The sequence below is a fragment of the Callospermophilus lateralis genome, chromosome 20 (genome assembly GCF_048772815.1).
Source record: "Callospermophilus lateralis isolate mCalLat2 chromosome 20, mCalLat2.hap1, whole genome shotgun sequence".
Classification (NCBI taxonomy): Eukaryota; Metazoa; Chordata; class Mammalia; order Rodentia; family Sciuridae; genus Callospermophilus; species Callospermophilus lateralis.
In genome coordinates, this window is record NC_135324.1 from 11,306,534 (window position 1) to 11,320,289 (window position 13,756).

General features: G+C 42.6%; 1 protein-coding gene across 3 annotated transcripts in view; it reads left to right on the top strand.

The window, feature by feature from the left end:
• The window catches only part of Sumf1 (sulfatase modifying factor 1), an 80,055-nt gene that overhangs the window by 33,279 nt on the left and 33,020 nt on the right, over nucleotides 1-13,756 (top strand). For all 3 annotated transcript variants that reach the window (XM_076841044.1, XM_076841045.1, XM_076841046.1), the window contains exons 4-7: nucleotides 1,654-1,736; nucleotides 3,283-3,405; nucleotides 4,133-4,247; nucleotides 9,458-9,571. In XM_076841044.1, the coding sequence (XP_076697159.1) occupies nucleotides 1,654-1,736; nucleotides 3,283-3,405; nucleotides 4,133-4,247; nucleotides 9,458-9,571 (435 nt within the window). The remainder of the gene's footprint in view (nucleotides 1-1,653; nucleotides 1,737-3,282; nucleotides 3,406-4,132; nucleotides 4,248-9,457; nucleotides 9,572-13,756) is intronic.

The following is a 13,756-nucleotide window of genomic DNA, read 5'->3' on the forward strand; positions in this document are numbered from 1 at the left end:
CAGGGGAGGTACATAGTACCTCCCTGAGAGAACCCACTATCTCCCTTGAGAGTGTCCCCTTTCCCTTTTGCTTTCCCTCAATAAACTCATTCCTCTTACTCTGAGTGTCGTGTCTAAATCTTTCTGACTTGCTCTCAAGAATCGGGGTTTGAAGGGGGTCTTCATGTTGCCTCTGTTTCTTTGAAGATCCCAGCTCTGAGAAAGGATGAGTGAGACTGGAGTCTGGGCTTCCAGTTACAGCTATTGCTGGTAGCAGGGACACAGCTCCTGTCACTTCCACTCAGCCATGCTCAGCAGGATGCTGTGGATGGAGAGTACCATTGTCATGGAGATGACCTTGACCGCTGGAGTTTATATTAGAAGAATCCTTTGCAAACTTCTGTTCTTCACTTACTATCTTTTGAGCCTGTCCTTGTCACTGATTGTCATGGGGAAGATCATGTGAGAATGGTTCCCTTTATTGACTGCTCCTTGAGTCATTAGCCTAAGCTGCTAAGAGCCAAGTTCCTAAGCCCTTTTTGCTGTATTTCCTCTTTGTAAAACTCAAGATGTAGGTGCCTGCTGTCTCAAGCTTAAAGATGTTGCCAAGGGTCACACTGTAAACTGCAAAGCCAAGATTCAAATCTAGTTTTGATGGCTTCAAAGACTTGTTCTTCACCCATCACTGACTGAGGACCCTTGCTGTTATTATTTTTGTTAAGAAGATGAACAGAACCTTAAAGATCCAAGTAACAGTTTACTGAGCCTTTCCAAGATCTGGCCTCCTCTGGTATTCTGAGTTAGGGGAAGCATTTCACAGATGAGGCTCTTGGGCTGGCTAGCTAAGTAGAGAATTTACCCCAGCTCACACAGCCCATGTAGGGCTAGAAATCGAACCAAGGTCTTTTAAAAACATACTCCATTTTTCCTCAGTGATTCAACTTGATTTCTGACCACCTTGGTTCACTTTGGCCCCACACTTAATGGTAAGTTTAGCTGTCTCTCCATGTTTTAAAAGGAGAAGTACAGGCTGTCTTCCATTTGTCAGAGATCACAGAGGATTAGTCAGCAGTGCATTTTTTTTTTTTCTAAGAGAGAGAGAGAGAGAATTTTTTAATATTTATTTTTTAGTTTTCGGTGGACATAACATCTTTATTTTTATTTTCATGTGGTGCTGAGGATGGAATCCAGCGCCCCGCGCATGCCAGGCGAGCGCTCTACTGCTTGAGCCATATCCCCAGCTCCAGCTCTTTTAAAAATTCTTAGAAGCTGAGCACTGTGGTGCACACCTGTAATCCCAACAACTTGGGAGGCTGAGGCAGGAGAATCACAAGTTTGAGGATAGTCTTGCAACTTAGCAAGATCCTATTCCAAACAAATAAACAAACAAACAAATAAAAAGCTGGGCATGTAGCTCAGTGGTACAGTGCCCCTGGGTTCATGCCAGATATATATATAAAATCTTAGAACCACACATCACTTAAATATACACTTATTTCACCACTGTGACATTTTATAATATAAATTGATACTTTCGTTGAAGACTTATTTACAAACAATCTTTTGATATTTTGGTCGAGGTATATGTTTGGTAACCCAGATGGGGCTTTGGTGCCGAGTGCAGTGTTCGACCTTCACAGTGGCTAACATCAGCCTCTTCTGGGTTGCTTCGAGGTTGCAGCCGCTCCCTGGTGGTTACCTGTTAAAGGCGCTAACTGGAGACACCCAGAGGGGCCCGACTCTACTGTTCTGCACAGGTGAGTCAGGTGAGGCCCAGGTGACACGCTTCGTTCCATACAGATTCTTGCGCTCTTGAGAAAGAACCCAGTGGCCGTCTTCAGCTATAAGATAATGGCAAGAGTGACAAACCATCAGTGATTGGTAGGAAAATGAGATGACAGGAAATAATGTCTGTGAAGACCTAAACACTGTGGCCTCCCAGAAGGCTCTTAATAGATGGCCTCTTTCCTTCCTCATTTGGCCTGTCAAAGAGTTATCTTCTTGCAGATTTCCCCCTTTGACAGGCCTCTTATAGAGCTCATGTCATGTTTAATCTTTCCAGTCTGTCCATTTGTTCTGCCTCGTGAGTGCATCTTTATGAGGAAGGACTGTCTGTCTCATGGATGGGCACTTGTGTCCTGCCAGGTGGCCCTGGAGTGGAGGATCCATGAGCTCTGTAGTTCCGGGCTGACATACTTTGGAGCTACCATCTGACTCCAAAACCACAGAGCAGCAAGTCGGTCAGCAAGTCTCCAGGGTGGCAAGGAAGTAATTATCTCGAGCAAAAATAGAGTCGACTTTAAGCCTGGAGGTGGAGAGGGTTTGGGTTAGGATCCGTCCCTCCACAGCCCAAGCAGACTGCTCTCCTAACCTCATTTTTCAGGTGGCATTTTCAAGTGTCTATCTTCACAGCATTCCTGGTTGCTCCCCTGATTGTCAGAAGCTGGGAGGACATGAGTTCAGTTTTAGGGATAGGCCCCTTGATAAAAGTCAGAAATCTTTCAGGAGGGCCGGCCCCTGAGCTCCCTATTCATAACTTCTTTCCTGAGTTTATGGGGAGAGGAAAAAGCAGGCAGAAGGGAGGCAGAAAAATCCAAAGAGGATTATTTTTTGCAGTGTTGGGGATCAAAGCCAGGGCCTCGTGCATACTAAGTACGTGCTCTACCGTGGTGCTGCCTCCCCATGGGATGTATTTTTAAATTCATGTAGTAAACTGAATGGCTGGCTGAGTCAGTCTTCTGAGAAAAGTGCATCTTTTATCAGTGCTGGGAATAGTATCTGGCACATAATAGCTACTCAGCAAACATTCGTTGAAAGAATACATGAAAGTCCTGGTGTAATTACTGTAGAAAACTCAAAGATGTATATGGAAGGAACTCAGAATGTGTAGACCACTTAAAGACAAAGTGAGCAGGGGATTCAATCCAAGATGCCTTCCCCATCCCTCTGTCCCTTGGGGAAAAGGGAGAACGAGTTGGGATCTGCTCCAGCCACACAGATATGACGAGTCAGTCCTTTGTGGAAACGTAGAAAAGATGCAGAGTTTGAAGCTGGGTGTCCTAGGTTGGGTTCTCTGGAAACTGAGGCTGAGATAGAGTTGACCTGTAGAATATCCATTGTGGGTCCCCTATGGAGGGAACAGAAACTCCAATGCAGGCCCAATAAGTGCATGGAGCCCTTGGGTGTGCATGGCCATGGTTTTCATCACGGGGTCACCAACCAAACCGAGATGAGTAGACATGCCAGTTCCTGTTTCCTGTTCCGGTTGGAGCATCTGTTCACTCTGCTCTCCCTCCTCCCCAGGCCGAATCACCCGGTGCTCCACGTCTCCTGGAATGACGCAGTGGCCTACTGCACGTGGGCAGGGAAGCGGTTGCCCACGGAAGCTGAGTGGGAGTACAGCTGTCGAGGAGGGCTGCAGAATAGGTATTGACGGCCTCATGTTGCCCAAACCTTTTTTGTTTTTAACTCCATGGAACTTTCTTTGCTCAGAAAGTTGAACACAAGCAGCTCTTGTTCTTATAGGATTTTCCTCTTCCCTGTGAGGTTACTTAGGTGACACTGGTGAGCGACCCCCTGACCTTTTGCAGTCCCCAAAGCCAGGTTTCTGGCCAACAGGGCTCCCTGCAGCCCTGAAGCAACTTCCAGCGGTTCACGTGTTGCTTGTTAGTCCCTGGAGCGGCTTGGCAGGCCGCCTCGCTGTTAGCATTTTCTTATTTTAGGCATCTTCTGAAGCGGTGGTATTTCTTCGCTTCTAGAGCTATGAGACAGAAAACTCATGTTTGGGTCACATCTTCTAGGAAAAGCTCCTTAAAATAGCCACGGCTTTATAAAAAAGTGTGGTGTGGCGCTGCCTGATCACGCTACCAAATAAGTCCAGGATGAGGCCTCCTTCCCCGGCTCTCACAAGTCCTGCTGTTAGTGATGGGATTGGCCTCCAGCCTTCCGAGTGCTCAGGAAGGACTGAGGTTGTTGGTAACTTGACATGAGCTGTTACAAGGAAACTAGGAGAAACTATTAAAAGCTCTTCTCTCTATATATATGTATATTTTAAAAGCTCACTCAGAGCAAGAGTGTCGTTCCCTTGGTCCCTTGACTTTAACCCAGAAGCCCGTTCCCCTTGGCAGGCTGATGCCCGTGTCTCTTCCAACAGACTTTTCCCCTGGGGTAACAAGCTGCAGCCGAGAGGCCGACATTATGCCAACATTTGGCAGGGCGAGTTCCCAGTGACCAACACTGCCGAGGACGGCTTCCAAGGAACTGCACCCGTGAGTAGTGACCCCGTGAAGGAGGGTGGCCGCGGTCTGCATTCATCGCTGTCACAGGGGACCCACAATGGATATTCTACAGGCCAACATCAGTATTTAATCTGATGTTCTCTCTCTCTCTCTCTTTTGTACTGGGGATTGAACCCAGGCGTGCTTTACCACTGAGATACATCCTCAGACCTTTTAATTTTATTTTGAGACAGGGATTTGCTAAGTTGCTGAGTTTTCTTTTAGTTGCTGAGGCTGGGCTTGAACTTACAATCCTCCTGCCTCAGCCTCCCTAGTAGTGGGGTCCATTCGCCAATAGCCCCCACTTTCATAGTGTATTTTTTCCCCTGATCCCTTAATAAGGTATTCTTGTACAAATTTTAGAAAAAAAAGACCACTGTAAAGAGAAAGCTAAATTGATCTCATATTGTGCCACCCAGAGAGAATTCTTGGTAGCATTTTAGTGCATTTCCTTTCTGTTCATTCTTGGCTAGTGGATGTTGAGTGCTGTCAGTGGGCCAGGCATAGTGCTTAGCCATTTTCATGAAATATCTCATTTACTGTTGATTCAATTCTGTAAAGTAGGTACTATTATCCCCATTTTCCAGGAGAGCATTCTGAGGCATAGAGAGGTTAACTAACTTGCCCAGGGTTACACAGCTGGAAAGTGGCACAGCTGGGATTTGAACCAGGTCAGTTTGTTTCCAAAACTCGTGCTCTGAACTACCATATTGGCTGGCATACGTGTTTCTGGTGTATATACATCATAGATTTTTTTTACATATCGCATGTGGATCACACTGGACACAATATTTAAAATCCTGTTTTTACCTACTTAATATAGGGAACATTTTTTTTCTTTCTTTTTTTTTTTTTTTACATGAATAGTTGTCACCAATACATTTCTTTCAGCAGCTGGATAAACAGTCAAAGGAATAAACTTTTATTTAGCTCTGATTGTTGCAGATTTAGGTTATTACTGTTTTTTTTTTTTTTTTTGAGGGGGTAAAACATACAGTGAGTATCTCATACATAAATATGGAGCTGCATTGCTGTCTCTGATTTTTAAAAGACAGATGCCTAGGGCTGGGTTGTGGCTCAGTGGCAGAGGGCTTGCCTAGCACGCCTGAGGCACTGGGTTCGATCCTCAGCACCACATAAGAAAACTAAATAAACAAAATAAAGGTATTAAAAAAAAAAAAAAAAGACAAGATGCCTAGCAGCGAAATTAAAGAGTCAAAAGTTAGAAATGTTCTTTTTTTTTTTTTTTCCTTTTTCTGATGCTGAGGATTAAGTCCAGTGCTTTGTGCGTGGCTAAGCACGTGCTTGACCAAGCTACATCCCTAGCCCTACAAAACTTCCTTGGATATGACTTTGGAATATATGGCCCTGTGGTTTTCCAGAAGGCCTATGACATGTTTCCCCTTACTGGCCTGCAAGAGTTCCTTTCTCCCTGCTCTTCTGCTGGCATAATCATACACTAATGAAGCCGTGTTAAAAAACTGTCTTAGTCCATTTGTGCTGCTATAACAAAACACCACTGGCAGGCCAATTTATAAACAGAAATGTATTTCTCCCAGTTCTGGCAGCTGGAAAGTCAAAGATCAAGGAACCAGCAGGTGTGGTGTTTGCTAGGTCGACCACTGTGCCTTCACCTGTCTGGGAGGCAGAAGGACAGGGGAACACTTCCTTCAACCTAGAGCCCTTTGGTGAGGGTGCTAATCCCATGCAGAATCACGCAGCATCCCTTGGTCACCCTCCCCCAGAGACCACCCCTCTTAACACTGTGGCATTGGAGATTAAATTTCAGCATGAATTTTGAGGGGGACGCCATCACTCAGAGTAGAGCCAAAACATTTTCATTTTCTCTTAGGACACTGAGGAAATAAATCTTGTGGGAAAGTAGCCCTATATTAAATTTGTTGTTTAGGGAATCATTTTTTTTCCAACAATCTTTCAAACAATTGTCAGGTTTTGAAAGCATTTGTATTTTTGTTTGACACAAAAATAATGCTTCCCAAATCAATTTGTGTTTATTTGGTACATGATCAAAGGATTATAAAATTGCTGCTAAAAAATAAAATAAGTGAACAATCAAGTCATTTTTGGAAAAGATGAAGGACAGAGAAGCCCGTGACCTACCAGAAATTGAAAATTAATGTGACCTGTTCTGATTTCAGCATTGTATTTTTTTTTAAGATTTAAGAGCAGTGAGTTTATATACCTAACAGTACATCTTCAAAATATCTAAAACAAAAGCTCATCAAAGTATAAAAAAATGGTTTATGATCCAGCTTATTTGGTTTAGAAGATATGACATGAACATATGCTTATTATAGTTGTCCACTGGAAACACAAATGAAAACCAGTGTCTTTTACCCGTTCATTTTACAAACCTGAATGTGGGGGATACATGTGACCACACTTCACCCAGCAGACAGACAGAAGTAAGCGCTGCCGAGGGTGTGGAGAAGCTGGATCTTCACGGGGGCTCCTGGGAATGTAAGAAACTACAGCCATTGTGGACAACAGTTTGGCGAATCTTCAGAAAGCTGAACATTAGGGTTACTTAACACCTCGTAATTCCACTCCTAGGTATGTGCCCTTTCACTTTTCAGAACCCGTGACATCCTCATCATTTAAGTGGCACTTGAACTCGGGAAGCATACCTTTTCCCAGGACAATAAAATATCCACCACCTGTGAGCTGGGGAGCTCCACAGTGCTCCGAACAGCTGGGCTGGGTGGGGAGAGGGGGAATCAGCGCGGGGCCAAAGAGCCAGGCTGGAGGGGAGGCCACGGTGCCCACCTCCTTGGCCGCTTTGCCCCGATCCTCGGCATTGTAGTTTTCAGAGCAGAAATGAAATAAAAAAGAAATTGCATGAGAATAGCCCTTCAGTAAGTGTATGCGTGCATCAAATTCCATATGTGTGAATTATGCATATGATTAATTAACACAAACCCGTGGGAAATGCATGATGGCACAGGGGCAAAGAGTAATCAAACCATGTGGTAGCTAGTTCCTCCCAAGTTTCCTTTGGGACGGCTGCTGCCCTCCCAGGACGTAGGTTTATTCAGTGAAGTCCAAGTCCATTAATTTAACTTTGAGCAGTTGAAAATTTCACTTTTCCTACAGAAATACATACAGTAATTTAGGGTCTGGTGACCTTCTGATTTTACCTCAGTTAAACATCAGATTATTTAAAGGGGGGAGAAAAACACCCAGATCTTTGGGTAGGTCCCATTATTTTTCCATTTATGGATCAGCAGCACCCAGATAGGTTGAAGTACTTGCCTGATGTTAACTGGTAAGTTGGGACCTCAGCCTGGCTCTTGAGAGTGGCTCTATCTGTTCTTTCTAGAAGCACCCTGGCCCCCCAATAAATGCTTCCTCCAGAATGTTTAATTTTAAAATTGTGCTTATTCTCCTGCTTCTCCCCTTCCCTTCCTGAAGCACATGAATTTCTTCTTTCTGACCCTCTCCAGATTTTTTTAAAAAACAGCTCGTGTTGTGGCCTCTCCCCGTCTCTGACCTGTCTTCCAGTGTCTACTGAGACACCTCCACCTCTGTGGGGGACAATACCTTGGGCCAGAAATGTTTCCCTCTTGGAATTTCTGTGGCATTTTCTTTCCCTCTGTTACCCCGCTTGTCCCTTCTGCCTTTTAGAACTGGATTTTTAGTTTCTGGTATTTTCTTCTCTCCTCCCTCATTACGCTCTTGGGATCTTAGTCACCACTGAACCTCTCCCTGCCTGTAGTTGCTGGGCTTGGAGTAACTGAATGAAGCAGTGCCCAAGCACTGCTGTTTCCAGAATGAATGGTGATTGTGGAGGCAGAGCGTCAACAGTGTTCGACTTTCCAACTCATCAGATGAGCTTCTTTTCAGAGTAGCTTCCTAACTTTGATTGAAATGCTCTGAATTGCCCAAGCAGCAGATGCTTCCATATTCATGTGTACATGTGAAACCATCTGAAGCCACATAGAAATGAATGTTATTTTATTCATTCTTTCAGTCCTACTTCGTTAGCATGGAAAAAGCATACATTTACCAAAAGATAAAAGGCTCCAAGGATAACCTGATTTTTTTTTTCATTGAAAAAATGAAATTTTCCTTTCCGTTCACAATTTCTTTTAAAATATTGGAGGGGAGAGAAGGAGAAGGTACTGGGTAATGAGATCTATCAAATTAAGTGCATACAAAAATATGGTATAATGAATCCTATTGCATGTAATTATAATGCACCAAGAAAAAATTTTTAAAAAAGATTGGAGAAATTTTTTTTTAAATAATCTTTTTTTTTTAATAAATTTTTTAATATTTATTTTTTAGTTATCGGCAGACACAACATCTTTGTTTGTATGTGGTGCTGAGGATCGAACCCGGGCTGCACGCATGCCAGGCAAGCGCGCTACCTCTTGGGCCACATCCCCAGCCCTGGAGAAATTTTAAGTTATGAAACTAGCGAATCTGTTCTGCATTTACTGTTGTTTAGTTAAAGATTTTTTTTCTTGCCCTCCTTTTTTGGATGCTTTCAGGCTATGACTGTGACAATTTTATGCATCACTGTCTGACCTGCCTTTCAAATGTGGTATAATTCCTACCTGAATATGTAATTTGCTTCAGACTTCCATATGCCAGAGACTGCAAACCCACTATTTCAGGTACACTCAATAAGGAGTTCACATTTTCCATAAAAACAAATCCTCTCAGTTTTTAATGGTCATGGCTGAGGCAGGTCGGAGGGGGCTGATGGAGAAGACAGAGTGGACATGGGGTCTCTCAGTGCTGAAAGACACTGTGGCCGGGGAGCTGAGCTCTGGCGATAAGACTCACAGTGAGTCCAGTGTGCTATTCCTCTTAATGATCTTGAAGGTCTCACTGTCATCAATCCGTGAACACGTGTGTGCACAACACTCACAAACACACACCATTGGAGATTTGACTTAGGATCAGCTCTAGTTAGTCTATCAGAAATAATTGCAAAGGCTTCCATGCTATTTAATATAAACTCCTCTTAGATTTCTACAATCCCTTTGAGGACTCAAAGTAAAATAAAAATGCCTTTTTCTTTGTTTTCATGTTGGTCAAATTGTATTTTGACTGTTGGGAATGAAAATTAGTATTTCTACTCTGAAATTATAGCTCTTAGCACATTTCTGCCCCAGAGAGGTTCTTTTGAACGAGGGCAGTGCTTTGACAGCATTTCCCTTCTCTGCTTTTAGGTGGACGCCTTTCCTCCCAATGGTTATGGCTTATACAACATAGTGGGGAACGCGTGGGAGTGGACTTCGGACTGGTGGACCGTCCACCACTCTGCTGAAGAAGTGCTCAACCCAGTGAGTATCTTCCGCTAAGCTGGTATCCTGGAAGGTAGCTCTGTCCTCTGGGCAGACGAGAGCAAGGATTTCTGTTCTCAAGACATCAATCTTGAATTTCTCTAAAGGGACACTAAGCATACCTCGCTTGTAGCCTTCAAGTGTCATATAAAGTGTCTGTGAGCATTTTTTTCCCTTTTTGGTGTCAAGGATGAACCTAGGACCTCATGCGTGCTGGGCATATGTACCACTGAGCTATATCCCCAGCCTCTGTGATCTTCAATTAGCTGCTGGATGGTAATGGTCATCAGTATTTGAGAAATTATACTCAATCTCATAAATTTGATCAAAGAATGATATATAAATAACTGTGCAAAATTCATTAATGTTTTAGTATTAACTCCTAAGATCTGTTAGATGGTATTTTTCATGTAGCTACTTGGCTGAATTTTGATGGGTTCAAGTTTTTGATTAAGCAAATTATTTCAACAAAATGAGAATGTGCATTTCTTGAGTAAATGTTGAGTCAGAAAGTTGAGTCCTTCAGTGATTATTTATTTCTTGAACCTCTTCATATATCAGACTTTGTATGACATTATTCACAAATTTGTTTGTCCGTTTTTTTTCTATTCTGGTGTGGGGATTGTTGAATGCAAGCTAGTATATTATCCTACCTCTGAAACCACGCTCTCGTACAAGATACATAAAAATTAAAACACTAAATGGGCATATGTTTGGAAAGCTCTTCCTTTAAAAAGAACATCTTTGAATATTTTTTGTTGTGTGAACAGATTGGGGGAAAATTTTATGTAAAATTTCATATCTAGAAAACTAGGCATTCATAAGTCAGCCCAAAGGACAACAGTAAGCTGGCCACACTGGGAACTGGGTATGCTTGGTGAATACTTTTGGACAAGCACAAAACACAATGATAAGGAAAATGAATTCTTCCAGCCTCTCCCTACTGGAGGGTCAAAAAGCTCAGAGTTATTGAAGAACCTGTCAGACTCTGTGACTCAGGTCATTTTTCAGAAAGTGCAGATAAGTTTCTGTTGGATATGCTTAATTTGTCCTCACATAAAAAAATGTGCATAATCTAGAGACACAGATCTACTTTTTTGGGTATGGAGACAGCAGCTGAGTTCTTCAGAAATTGTTGTTCTCCCTCTTTTTCTTTTACTTTCTTGGGGGACCTATGGAAGTAGCACTGAAAGACAGCCTGTCTCTTCAAAATGAGAATAAGATTGCAAAATTCTCAGGGAGTTTGTGGATGCCATTCTCTACTGGCAAAATGTGACTTGGCATTTGCTATCAGAATCAGAAATAGGTTTTTTTTCCCTCTCAGATAAAAAGCATCTGCATGTTTGGAAGGGTGCACAAGGCTTCAGAAATCCTGGCAAGTTGTGAATGTATCTATCTGGCCATCTGGTGTTGAGCTGAGTGCTTATTAGCTTTCAGTCTTATAACTGCTGGGGCTTCTTCTAAGGATTTGCAGAAAAATTCAGATTTTTTTTTTTTTAATTTTTATTTTACCAGTCCTAGGCTGTGTCCTGGAAGTTGCCCTTGTTCTAATGAAATTGCTCATACTTTAGATTTGTGTTTTGTCGCAGTGGCCTTGATTTGACCGGGCAGCAGTTGTAAGGACTGAAGAAAACTCACTCCGTCCTTCGGATCTTTACAGCTTTCCTTCATTTCCAGTGCACGAGCTGTCATCATCTTTCACCTGGCTTATTGTACCAGGTTTCCTGGCAGCTGGGCTTCCTACCCTCACCCCGTTTGCTGTCTTGCAACTAGAGTGATCTTCATGGAGCAAGTCAAATGCTGTCACCTCCCTGTTTAAAATCATAAGGGGTTTCTTACTGTCTGCAGAATGAAGATTTCTGAATATGACTTCTGGAGCCTAAAATAATCTGGCCCTTGCTCATCTCTCTTTAGCCACACCTTTTTCTTTTTTAAACATTTAATTATGAAATGTCACAAAAATCCAGAAGAGTACAGAAAATAGTATAATAGTTACCTATGTACTTACCACTTAGATTGAAGATGTGTTAACAGTTTGCTATATTTACCTCGATTTTAACCAAAGAAAAGGAACAACACTGTTCTTTTCAACACTTGGTGAACTTCCAGTTATCCTTACCTTGGAGTCCTGCTCCCCTGAATGCTGAAATGTAACATCAGACAAGCACCTGAGGCAAGTGGAGAGTAGAAAGGAAGAAGCTTTATTTAAAGGGTAGTAGAACAGACTTCTCCCCAAAGGAAGAAGGGGACCCAAAAGGTGGAATCCCTGGGGTGAGGAAGTCCCATCCCTTTATACATCTAAAGTTTTCTTTGTTCTTTTACATTCTTGCCCCTTATCTTGTTCATTTTCCTTCATCCTGTACATGTGACTGGGAGATGCAGGTGGGAAAGGAAGAAGTGGTAAACAGGTGGGCTGAAGGGGTGGGGTTGTGTGTGGGGGGAGTGATCCCAGCAGGAAGCCGGGTGCAGGGTGAATTAATTAGCAGTTCCCTGTTTGCTCAGGGGTTGCTTTATTAACAGTTCTTTGGGAAGGGCAGTATCCGCCAGGGGACATTAACATTTCAATCTCCCTCAGCAGAGTTTTGAACCTTTTGGACCTAAACCGGTTTGGTCTGTTTTTCTCAACTTGGGCCCATTCATCCATCTATGCTGACTACCTATTTTTAATTCTGGCTTTATTGGTATTGTCTTTTCAAAAATGTCATCTGTTGTGTTCAAGGTGTACTATTATTTCACTGTTTTTTTAGTTATCATTTAAAAAAAATATTTTTTGATTGTAGTTGGACACAATACCTTTATTTTATTTAGTTAGTTTAATGTGGTGCTGAGGATCGATCCCAGGGCCTCCCACATGTTAGGCAAGCGCCCTATCACTTAGCCACAACCCCAGCCCCTTAGTTACATTGTTTAATGTCTTCCTCTGATAAGGAATGTCAGTTGTTGTTTTTGGTTTTTGGTCACATTTTGTTTTCTCACGTGTTTAGTTATTTTTGATTGAATACCAGACATTGTATATAAAAAATTTTAGAAGTTATTTGATATCTATGTAGTTTGATCCTTCTCTAGAGCATATTTGCCTTTGTTTCTGGATACTTCTATTTCATTTTAGTTCGGTGCAGTCAGGAATTGAGATCTGAAGTTGAGCTTTAGTCCCTTGAGGACCGGTCTATTTTCAGTTCAGCCTGGGAAGAGTTCTTCAAAGTGCCAGCCACTTTGTCTGGGGGGTTTTACCATGGTTTCTCCTCCTTTCAGGGCCTGAACTCCCCCCCCCCCCCCTTAGGCTGTGAGTCTATTGAAAGTCCTCTTTCACATCTACTGCTATTTGAATCAGTTGACCTCTAGGGAAAATAAGGTCACCTTTCTGGGTTTCCCTTCTCTCTGGGATTTGAGCTCAAATTATTCCAGCTCAAGTAGTTCCTGTCTGGTCTGATTAATTCCTATTTTTCTTTTAGGTTTTAATTTATTTGCCTTTCTTCCCTAATGGCTGCGTATCTCTAGTGCTTAGCAAAGAACCTACTTTGTAGTCATTGATTCTTCAGTATTCCAATTCCAGATATGTAGAAATGGTGGGAGGGGGTGGGATCACTGTTCAGACTCCAGGCATTTCAAAAGCAAACGCTGGTTAGGAGCTTGCATTTTTAAGGAAAATTTTGACTCCAAATACGCCTATGATTAGTAAGCATTTCAACCCAAAATCTGACCTCTTCAGGTGTCGCATATTTATGTTAGCTCCAAGACTAAGTCCTGGTGGCAAATACTTGTAAAGGTTTTTATAGAGCTTGGGAAAAGTCAGTTCCCTCTATGCAAAGGCTATTCAGGAAACACCTGTTTTCTTCTTCAGTGGCTTTCAGGGAGCAAAAGTTAATCATTAATTTTTATTTTATTGGGCAGTCGTTTATGGCAAAAGCAGTTTATGGAAGCAGCCTTGTGTGCTGTGTACACACAGTCCTGAGAGGATGAGGTATCTGACCATATGAAGTGAGGGTTGGTTTGGTGCTGGGTGTGTATATGTGTCCCCGTGGCTGTCCTTTTCTGGTGGTTTCAGAGCTCCCATGTTAAAATGGCATTTCGTCCTTCCACACAGGTGCTGCCCACAATGTGGCCATCACTGTGATACATTTTAACCCAATAATGTTTTATTTTATTTTTTTTTTTTTGGTACCAGGGATTGAACCCAGAGGCACT